Source organism: Alosa pseudoharengus, unplaced genomic scaffold (genome assembly GCF_046254945.1).
Source record: "Alosa pseudoharengus isolate Yale_2024_CS ecotype anadromous, Long Island Sound unplaced genomic scaffold, YU_APseudo_1.1 YU_APseudo_1.1_scf_20, whole genome shotgun sequence".
NCBI lineage: Eukaryota > Metazoa > Chordata > Actinopteri > Clupeiformes > Clupeidae > Alosa > Alosa pseudoharengus.
In genome coordinates, this window is record NW_027468664.1 from 6,854,053 (window position 1) to 6,865,445 (window position 11,393).

At 44.1% G+C, this 11,393-nt stretch overlaps 1 protein-coding gene across 3 annotated transcripts in view; it reads right to left on the bottom strand.

The window, feature by feature from the left end:
• Positions 1-462: 462 nt before the first annotated feature.
• LOC143135980 (rho GTPase-activating protein 6-like) overlaps positions 463-11,393 on the bottom strand; it is an 87,482-nt gene continuing 76,551 nt past the window's right edge. For all 3 annotated transcript variants that reach the window (XM_076296375.1, XM_076296376.1, XM_076296377.1), the window contains exons 9-13: positions 7,677-7,856; positions 5,811-5,902; positions 5,032-5,324; positions 4,676-4,756; positions 463-4,511 (exon numbers count right to left, since the gene is read on the bottom strand). In XM_076296375.1, the coding sequence (XP_076152490.1) occupies positions 4,012-4,511; positions 4,676-4,756; positions 5,032-5,324; positions 5,811-5,902; positions 7,677-7,856 (1,146 nt within the window). In that variant the 3' untranslated portion in view covers positions 463-4,011. The remainder of the gene's footprint in view (positions 4,512-4,675; positions 4,757-5,031; positions 5,325-5,810; positions 5,903-7,676; positions 7,857-11,393) is intronic.

The window sequence follows — 11,393 nt, forward strand, 5'->3', positions numbered from 1 at the left end:
TTTCTATCAACAACTTTTAAACTATCTACATTCAACGGTCTACTTTTAAAATATCAACTTTTATTTAGCTATGCAACCACCATGTCTATCCTAGCATCACCGTAGTAACCATCTTTTGTATTTTCTATTTTAACTATACATGATATTTTACATCACAAATTTTGCATTTTCATGCACTAGTAATTCCTTGGAATTGCATTTCTAGTTTATTTATGATACATTATTCATTCACAAACAAACATGTGTCCTTAAAGGTTGGATATTTCCTCATTTTTTTTACTTAAGGCATTAAGATCAATTTCCAAAAGATGATTTTATATTCCTCTTTTTATTAAATTTTAGCATGGGCGCTAACACTTTTGACCATCATTGTATATAGATCCTAATGCGGATGGTAATGCAAGAGCTAAATAATGGTCCCTCACAAAATGAGAGAAAATAATTTAACTTCAACAAAATATGTGAATTTGCACTTTCATTTATTCCAACAGGACATAATTCAATATTAAGACAACAGAACGTCACCAATGCAAGCCTCTGAGCACTGTCAGACCGTACAAAAAATTCTTTAATATTTTTGAGTACAAACTGTTCCTTGACAACACTGTATACCAATATTAATGATAATAATATAGAACTTTACATTTGGACCACAGAATACAAAAGCTTCAGCATGAATGCTTTATAGTATCAAATAATATTTGATAAAGAGACAATATGGCACAAATAACACCCAATGACATCAATGTTGACTCTCCAAGAGAAAACAAAAAGTATCAAACATTTGATATTTTTGGAATGCTACTCCATATTCATGGCAATGTTCATAGCATTAGAAAAATGTCAAATTTAAGCCCGCTTTTGAATACCAAAAGAGACTACAACACTTGGCAAAGAGTCATGGACTAAAAAAATGCTTTAAACACGACATGGATTAAAACAAACATAATCCACTCAACCACAACACAGCTCATATTTGCCAGCAAATATCTATATGACGGACAAACTTGAATGCAATAGTATTTGCAGCAAATATTCTACAAGGGAGTTAGTGTTGGTAACATCTCTGGGACTCTCCTTGACATCAGGCTATTTTAATAACTGTGTTCACAGTTAACAGTTTAACCACTGTGTAATGAGTCGGGCCAGAATGACCAAATCATGATAGGCATCAGTGGGACATTGAATATCCTCTTGTGAGTGGATGCTCTGAACTCTTTTCCCCAATGAGCCACACACTTATTCCGTTTGTTGCAGACACGCTAATGCCAGACACACCTGCGGGTTTTCCATTCCATTCGGTACTCAGGCGGGCAAAATTTTAATTAAAAAATCGGGTGGAAATCCAGCTATTCATTGACCTTGTGAGCTAACGGTGCTGTGGGAGGTCCCGTGACTCTTGAAGGCCCTAATCCATCTGCACCTGTTACAGATTTTATCAGAAGCACTTTTGACACTGCTCTTTAAAAACTCCACAGAGCAGACTCATGCCAGATGAACATGTCTATTGGCTTGTTCCAACCCAGATAATCAAAACAAAATTCATTCATTCATTTTAGATGGCCAGATCAGAACAGTTATATGATCCTGAATCCCGTTTTTACATACACCTTGGCACACACCTGTACAATCAATATAGTAGTATAAAAATAATAAACTCCTTAGAGCAGGCTTCATTTCCTATATAAAAGAATGAATTGTCACAATGTTTTAGTTCACAAGAGAAGAATTGGCACGTGAAACACAGACCCCGATGAGTATTTGGCAACATTTCTCACAAAGTCTACGACAAAAATTTAATCACTGAGACAAGTGCCTTTGCAATGCATCATTTTCAGTTAAACAGGTTAAACAGGTTCACTACATTTTTGTGATGGAACATTGAGTTGATTTACAATTTGGCACACAACTTTTCAATTGTCACTTACTGTAAGTCAAGGGTTGCATACTGACTTCCCTCAATATGTGTTAAGGTGCCAAATATAAATATACCTAAACTGAAAGGAGAGAAAAGATACTATAGCCTACTGATGCAGGTGTAGTGATGTGTCAGTACCCACTCAGAGCCAGTAGGGGGAATCCTTTGTAGAAAAACACTCTTGTCTCTGCATCACATACCCACATAACACACTATCTATTATGATGAAATATGTCTAATTCAATAATGCCTGTTTACTGTAAGAGATATTGGTATCAAAATATTTCATATGGCTTCATGTAGGTATACTGCATTATAAAATGTGACCTTGAAATTTAAACCAGCACAGATTTTGAGAAATGTGACCCCACCAGCAATCTGCAGAATGAATTCTTCACAAAAAGAGTACTTTTGAAGAGCCACATTGGCATGTTTCAAAAGTACTCTACAATGTCAGTTCTGTCCTGTAACCTATTCGAATTATTGACCTAATATGAACCTATTTTGGGTTACACTTTACATTCAGGTTTCATTCATTCACATAGAATTGTTACAGAAACGTCAACAAAAACAAAACACTAGTTAATATTTGCTCATGCTTCGGTTCTTGCTAAGGAATGCAATGAAACATGTTAATGTATGTGATATAAGAGGCTCAGGGTTTGTTAATGTTAACAAATACACTGACTTATATAATGTATTTTACTGGTACCTTTGTGGGTTAAAAGTTATTTAAGTTTGTTAGAAACCAAATGGTCACTGCTCCCTTTTTTGGACTAAAAAAGCACTTTTCTCTCTGGAAAAGAAACCAAAAATGTTATGAACTTCAATTGGTAAAATACAAATAAAATAAGTGTGCAAGATCATTTGCCAATGACTAGTACCACCTTAAACAAGCCATACCAGTGGTAGTGAAGTATGATTATTTTGATCTTCAAAATGTTTGGTGGTCAGAGATAAATTTAAATGAGTGTTTTAAAGCAACTGTTCAATGGTACAAGATCTAAATGTACATCTTACGGATCTAATGAAGGATTGTGTGACCACATGAAGCAAAGCACTACGACATAAATATTCACAGTGTTAATTATCTATGCAGTATACTGAGGTACACTGAGGTACACTGGGGTATGGGCTTTGATCGGTTTTGTCGGCAGGATTTACGTGGCATCTTATGGCACAAACATCTTCTATTTCTCTGAACACATCAACCAAAGTAAAAACTCACCCATGAGGAAGTCTCGAGGGAAAGCTTTGTGTTCACAAGGGGATCAGAGGAGGCCTATATAAACTCAGAGTCTGTGTGTTTATACGGGTAGTAGCAGCGATTCTAGTCAATTCATCATTTACTCGTGATGCCTGAGCACACATACGTGGGGAGGTCCCCATTCACCAGGCGCAGGGACGCAGGACATCTGTCACCAGGTTCTCATGTCTCAGTGCACACACCACCCAAAAAGACCAGCACACAGCAACTCACTATTTGAAAGGTTGTGTTTGTGATGTGTTTTTTTTTCTTTTACAAAAAAATTATACGATTTCTGTCAGTTTCACAACGACAATGTAAGGTCATGGTGAGCAAGAGTGGTTGGGTTTGAGGTACCGGTACCTGTGTCAGGGCTTTTAGTCTGGCTTAATGGGAGTGGGTAGGTCTGACTAGACAGGACCACACACCCTCTGCAGAAGCCACATTACACAAAACACATTCACTAGCGTAGCAAAGATTAGTGACAGGTTATGTGAGTCTTGTAAGTTCTGTTTCATAGCTCTTGGAGGATTCAGAACACTGGTCGGATACATGGGATGGAATGTGTGATGTATCCAAGGTGGCACTGATGAATCATGGCAAGACTTGAGCAAAAACCATGGCAACCACTAGCACACACCACCCAAGCTTTCAGAAGACACTGCAGCAACACAATGGTGACCATAGCAACATCACAAGATGACGGCGCAAAAACAAATAAAAAATACCGTCAGGACCTGGCACACGGTAATGGACGGTAATGGACGGTTGGCACTGGTGAGGCAGCGAGAGTGAGTTAATGGTCCTGTGTGTGTGAGAGCGTGTGAATGCGTGTGTGTGTGTTCCCTCACACCAGCGTCTCGGGCAGTGTGTCGGCATTGTCCGAGGACAGGAGCTGCCAGATGTGCCAGCGGTCCCTCTGCCAGTCTTGCCAGTCTGAGCTGCTGGGCACCGTGCCCGTGGGCGGCGTGGAGTTCTGCGCAGCCGACCTCCCGCTGCCCTGCTGGTGGGCGCGAGAGATTGGCGGGAGCGTCGCACTGCCCGTTGCCGAGTGGCCGCAGTAGACGGGGGGCGGCGGGCGCGAGTCCTTCCTGCTGGCCTGCTTGGCGAAGGCCACGTGGTGGTGGTGCTGGTTGGCGTGGCTGCTGCCCAGGGGCAGGTCCTCGGAGGAGCTGGACGCCGAGTGGGGGCTGCTGCAGGAGCGCGACGCCAGGAGGTGCGGCTGAGGGCTCACCGCCGTGTGAGTCTGGGCCCGCTGCCGCGGCTGGTGCCGCCCATCGCCATGGTGACCGTCGATGCCCTCCTGAGAGCTGCGGGAACTCCCCTCCGACACGTTGCCATGCGACCCTAAGAGAGGCGAGAGTGATGTTGGTGTCACAGGGATGAACGCCACTCAGGTATTCTTATCTCTGGTCCAATACACCACTAGAGCAGCAGGTTGGAAAAGAAGCAGAGAGAGCCCCAAACCCCATGCTGATGTGCGTGGGACAAATGTGATGTCAGTATTCTACCTGTATAGGCTTGATCCTTCAGGCCAGGCTTGAGGGTGGAGTGCCAGGCCCCCCAGATGTTTACATGCTCCTCAGATACGTCTGATAGTCAGCGAGAGAGAGACATACATCACAGACAAGACTAGGGCTAGGGCCTTATGGAATATATCTCCATCATTTAGTCAGAATTACTTTAAAACACACGGTATTTGAAATGTAACACTCAGGTTTAGACTTGAGACTAGATGACTAATGGCAATGTGACAGGTGAAGAGTAAGAATGGATTGAAGCGAAAGTGATTGATTTAAGAGTGCATCTCCACCTTAAATACCCAGGTAGATGACCACACTTTCTGCCAACCTGCCTCCACGCTCACCTTTAGTGGGTGACCACAAGCTGCTGCTGCTGTTGCTGCTCTCCCTGGACTTGCCGGCCACCTGGCCCACCAGCGCGTACTGCTCCGGAACCCGGAAGAGCCGCTCTGGTCCAGACGACCCGCCGCCGACACTGCTGCTGCTGCCCGCACCCTCCGTCCCTCTCCGCTCACACAGCACGGGCGAGTTGTTGTCGTAGGGAGAGAGCTCGCCGCTGGACGCCTTGTTGGAGTCGCTGGATGAGCGGCGCTCGCTGATGGTGAAGGAGGCCTCAGAGCGCAGCATGTCAGGGCTCCTACGAGAAGGACACACAGGTGAGTGGACGCACTGGAGTCTGGACAGAGACACTCTAAACTCTAAAACTCTAAAACATCACTAAACAGAAGAGATGGAAGAGGGGGAGGAGGATGAAGACGATTAGTAAACATGTCCGACCAGATCAGGGGATTTGCAGACACCAAAGAAATGTGAAAACAAACTGAAGATAAAGTTCAGAGATGGTATTAAATAAATGTAATGTTACACTTAAAACAAGATGTTGAACATAATATTAGTTTAAATTTAAACAAGATTTCATTGTGCACTGTAGTTTATATGCTGCCTATCAGTATATGTGCAGTATATCTCTCAGCCCAGTAGAGGGAGACACAGCACTATTCTACCACAGACTCTAACTGAGGAGCATCCTGTATGGTGTAATGACTTTGATGATGTCTGCATATGAGTTGGTGTGTGTAGACTGTGTGTGAGCATGTGTATTAGTGTGTACCCATCCACTCACTGTGATGCTTTCCTCCGGAGCAGGTAGTCAACCACGTCAGGGTCTGTCTCCAGCAGACTCATCAGAACCTCATTCTGCAGGTCAGGTGGTACCTACACCACCACAACACAAACACAAACACAACACAACAACAGTGTTAACCCATGGAGCAGTATGTGCATATTCTTTCCTAGCATCTCTATTCCTAACACCTATTTTTTTGTCATATACACTAGCGCAACTCAACACTTATTCTACGGTCTCCCAATGAAGTTTGACACTGTTTCTTAAATGAAAGTGTTTGGTGTCAAATTAATGTAAATGTAAAGATCATAATATATACAGTGTAACTATATATTTTCAGTGACAGTCGTTGAATGTCTTTGAATTGAAAGTTTAATGATTTATAACAAGGAGTCTTTGATTCTTTAACAATCCCTTCATTGACTGTCAACGACAGAGCAAATGTGTTGGCATGGAGACAGGGTTCATGTGAAGGCTGAGCCTGACATCTAAAGCTCTGAAAGCAAACATGTCCACACTGTCATCAGCTATTTCTTTTGTCCAGCTCAACTTGGGCTTCAACTTGGGCTTCAACTAATAAAAGTCCAATCTGGATAAATGAGCAATCAAAATGGTCATAAACAGCACTGAGCAGTGTGCGCACATCTGCTACATGTGAAAAGGGCCACAATATGCTGTGAATACAACTTCATTTGTTCATTTGAACTATCTAGGTTACAGGCTGGGATAATGACACGAGGGGAAATGGGATATTTATTAATATCACACACCAACCCCAACAGCCTGAACCAAGACTTGCCACACTGTGGCTGGCCCTTGCTTGTGTTGGCCTGTCCCCGGTTAACTGATAACCCCTCTGGCTCCGACTCAAAGCTCCAGGGCCGGCAGCAGGCTTTAGCCCTAACCCTCCTTACTCGAGGCTCGCGGCCTCATTACGGCACCAAGCCCCCGTGTGTTTGCTCGACCTAAGACTGACCCATTGTCTGTCAGAGCCGTCCAGTCCCAAAGTAAACCGATCGTGCTCACTCGGCCCACACTGTGAATGGGACACAAGTGGTGCTCGAGTGAGACGGAGGATAAAGGGCCGATTGAGTGGCGGACAGGTACAGAGGGACAAAAGTAGTGTCAACATAATGAGCTGGGCCAAGAGGAGACATGCATCACGCTTGGCACATTCCAGCACTGATTGCTCATGTCATTGTGGGACTGTTTGCTATAGTTTACAACGGCATGTTAGTCCTCAAAAGACCTCAAACAGCTTCACTTAAAGGGGATGTTTCCTTATCCATTCTATGGAAACAATAACTTCAGTGTCTCTAACCTGTCTTTAGACCCTTCATAATAGATTAAGCACCACGGCAAGACCAACACTGTAGAGTGTAGATATGCCAAATTGAGAGATGTGTTTTTAAATAATAGAGCTTTATGGACTCCAAATGTTAAAGTAGTTCTTAAATTCCCAATTCAGAACTGTTGCTAATGAGCTACAGTGTGAGTGTATGTGTGAGTGAGAGTGTATATATGCAGGTTACGGGAGTATATGTGTGGGTGAGAGTGTATACAGTATGCATGTTACGTGAGTATACTGTATGTGTGGGTGAGAGTGTATATATGCAGGTTGCGGGAGTATATGTGTATGTGTGGGTGAGAGTGTATATATGCAGGTTACGGGAGTATATGTGTGAACTGTTGCTAATGAGCAAGTGTGTGTGTGTGAGTATTCATGTATGTGTGGGTGAGAGTGTATATATACAGGTTACGTGAGTGTATGTGTGGGTGAGAGTGTATATATGCAGGTTGCGGGAGTGTATGTGTATGTGTGGGTGAGAGTGTATATACTGTATGCAGGTTGCGGACACGCACCATGAAGAGAGCATCAAAGGTGTCAATCATGCGCTGGACGACGGCGATGACCGCGGTGGACTCCTCGGCCCTGGCCGAGCTCTGGACGCTGAACTCCTTGTCGGAGTTCTTCTGCTTGTGCAGCAGGTTTGGCCCAAAGATGGTGGCCAGGTTCAACGAGGTCATCTTGTTCCCGGTTACCTGGTGACAGGAAATAAATGGCATATGTGCACAAACGCAGACGTATATGCACATGTATATGCACACACACACTCACACACAAAGAAACAAAGGTCGGCATTGTAGACTTGCACTAATGAACTGTGTGTGGGTTTGTGTTCACATGAATTTCACATCATGATGACGGAGATGAATGAGCAATGCATCTACTCCTTTGACAGAAGACTTTTTTCTGCAAGCAAGGAAATAAATGGTGAATAAACTTGACTGAACAGTAATTCACTAGTAAGCAACCAGACCAAAGGGACATCATTGGACATACTGCGAAGACCAAAACTATCTCTTATAGAATTCCAAACAATTCCACCAACAGCAACTGGTTGAGATACAGAGTGCATACACAAACAGCCAGCAAGTAGAGAATCATGGAATTTGATGACGTTGCCATAACTACACTCTCGGTGTGCTTGCCTCCTCTAGTGGTACAGTATGTAAGCCTTCACACGGCCAGTAGGACACTTGGCATCAACGCATATGGTATTACAGTAATCCTGCAGGCTGTGCCCATGCCCAATGCCACCTGTAGCTGTGTGGAACTGGCACAGTGAGCAGTGGCAGAGTGTGGAGTATGACTGACACAGGATCAGTGGGACTCACTGAGAACATCATGTGAACACACTTCCATGTATGTGACTGGTAAAGTTTACATAAGGCTGGTTTGCTGATGTAGTTCATTGCTTCACATCATGCGGAGAGCCAAGAGTGATTGAGTGTTTGTGTGTGTGTGTGTGTGTGTGTGTGTGTGTGTGAGACTGAGAGAGAAAATATTCATGCGTGTGTGAGTGACAAACTGAGAGAGAGAGAGAGAACCCAAGTGTTGCCAGGATTACTCATACACTGTTTCTGACAAACAAAGCTCAAGTGAGTTTTGCTGTTCTTGTAAGAGCCGCAGGGATGAAGCTGGGCACACAGTGTAGAACATGACACATCGCTTGAAACAAAGCAACTAACGTCACCATCCCAGTAAAAGAAACATGATGAGTTTTTAGTCTCCTCTGCCCTCAAAACTCTGCTCTACAACAGAGCTTCTTTCCCATGGCCTCGGCTCCTTCCTTCCTCTTCTCTTCTCTTCTTCTCTTCTCTTCTTTACCAGCCCTTTCCATTCTGATCTCATCATGTCTTCTTCACTCCAGCCTCTCGGCCCCATTTCCTAAATCTCCTCACTGGTCACCAGTTCCTGCCCTCCCTCCATATCTGCCCCTTAGAGTCCTGATCTCTTAGTCCCCTTCTCCCTCTCTCTCCCTCTTGCTATCCCCCCCTTCTCCCTCTCTCTCTCTTGCTATGCCTCCCTTTCTCACTCTCTCACTCACTCTCTCTTCCTCACTCCCTCTCCTTCTCTCTCTCACCCCCCCTTTTCTCTCTCTCTCCCTCTCTCTCCCCCCCTACCCCCCTTCTCTCTCTCCTCTCTCTCTTTTCCTCTCTCTCCCCCCATCCCTCCCTTCTCTCTCTCTCCCTCTCTTTCCCTCTTGCTATCCCCACCTTCTCCCTCTCTCTCTCTTGCTATGCCTCCCTTTCTCCCTCTCTCTCTCCCTCTCTCTCCCTCTCTCGTGCTGCAGTGGGAGGGTGATGAGAGCTCCGATCTGTGTTCCCCTGGAGCGTGTAATAGAGCTGGTTTCCTGTTGGAGATGGCAGATAGCTGCCCGCTGTATGGGAAAGGATGCCGGAGCAAATGGACCGTGGTGTGGGAGAGAACGCGGAGAGCACGCGCAGAACCGCTAACAGAACCACGCGCAGAACCTGCCTCCGAGCACCGGCAGGGAGTTATGAGAGGCCACCCCTCAGAGCTCCCGAGATCGAACCCCCTACCTCCCCCAACACACACACACATACACACACGGAGACTCCAAATGCAAGAACCCAGAGACCCAAAAACCTGACCCATGTTAAGGATTAGATTATCTGGCCTAGCCTCTGGGCTATATGCAGAACCCCTCATGGGGTGAGGTCTTACTGTCTGCAGACTGTGTGTGTGTGTGTGTGTGTGTGTGTGTGTGCAATGTCTGTAGCGTGTGTAGTGCGTGTGTGTTTGTGATTGTATGAAGGTATATTGGGTGCAAAAGTGGCGAGCACATTTAACTGCAGATTTTGCATGTGCACACTAAAGTCGTAAATGTGTAACAGTAAAGTTGAAGTTGTACATATTTTTTTATATCTTGTTAACACAAAATAGGGGCTACGGGTTCACAAATCCTTTTTACAGGTACACACATCCTATCCTGTGAGTCACAACTTTCAAGAGTCATGCACGTTGCAGCGCAGTTGGTGCGAAACACATTTGCACATCCGTGTTTCATAATCTGAGAACATGCACAACATTCGTGCATTTGTAAACCCAAATGTGAACTAATGCATCCGAAGTTGTGCATCTGTGAAATAATTTCTCATTAATAAAATTCTACAGATCGCTTTGATTTTCTTGCACGACTACAAGTCAATTGATACAAGTGCTCGAATCTGCTTCTACGAGTGACGAGTGACTTTTGCTCCTGGCTAGGTGATATAATAGGAGCAAAAAGATTTGTATGTGTGCACGTCGAGCGAATCGATGGAGAAAACAAGGCGGCCGGATCTGGATCCTGGATCGCGCTCAGACTACCATTGCCTGCTCATAAGGTAAGTAACCTCAGCATGTTTCCTTATCAATGAAGGACACACGATTTATAGTTTTTATTTGCACAAAGCGAGGAAAAAATATTTGTTGCGGTGTGTTCGAAAATTGAACGATTGTGTCAGATTATGTGTCCTAACGATTTTGGACGGGCAGTGTTATATTTCTGTACTTCTAAACTAGTTATTTATCTAGCGATAGCTAGCTAGCTTGATCTGGCACTGGAGGATTTAGCAAGCAGGTAAGCTAAGCTAAACATAGCTGTCATGATAATGTAAACCAACAAACAAGATAACTTTCTTCATATTATTATCATGTTACTTACCTTATGAGCAGGCAATGGTAGTCTGAGCGCGATCCTGGATCCAGATCCGGCCGCCTTGTTTTCTCGATCGATTCGCTCGACGTGCACACATACAAATCTTTTTGCTCCTATTATATCACCTAGCCAGGAGCAAGTCACTCGTCACTCGTAGAAGCAGATTCGAGCACTTGTATCAATTGACTTGTAGTCGTGCAAGAAAATCAAAGCGATCTGTAGAATTTTATTAATGAGAAATTATTTCACAGATGCACAACTTCGGATGCATTAGTTCACATTTGGGTTTACAAATGCACGAATGTTGTGCATGTTCTCAGATTATGAAACACGGATGTGCAAATGTGTTTCGCACCAACTGCGCTGCAACGTTTGGAGCAAAAGTGTCGAGTGCATGACTCTTGAAAGTTGTGACTCACAGGATAGGATTTGTGTACCTGTAAAAAGGATTTGTGAACCCGTAGCCCCTATTTTGTGTTAACAAGATATAAAAAAATATGAACAACTTCAACTTTACTGTTACACATTTACGACTTTAGTGTGCACATGCAACATCTGCAGTTAAATGTGC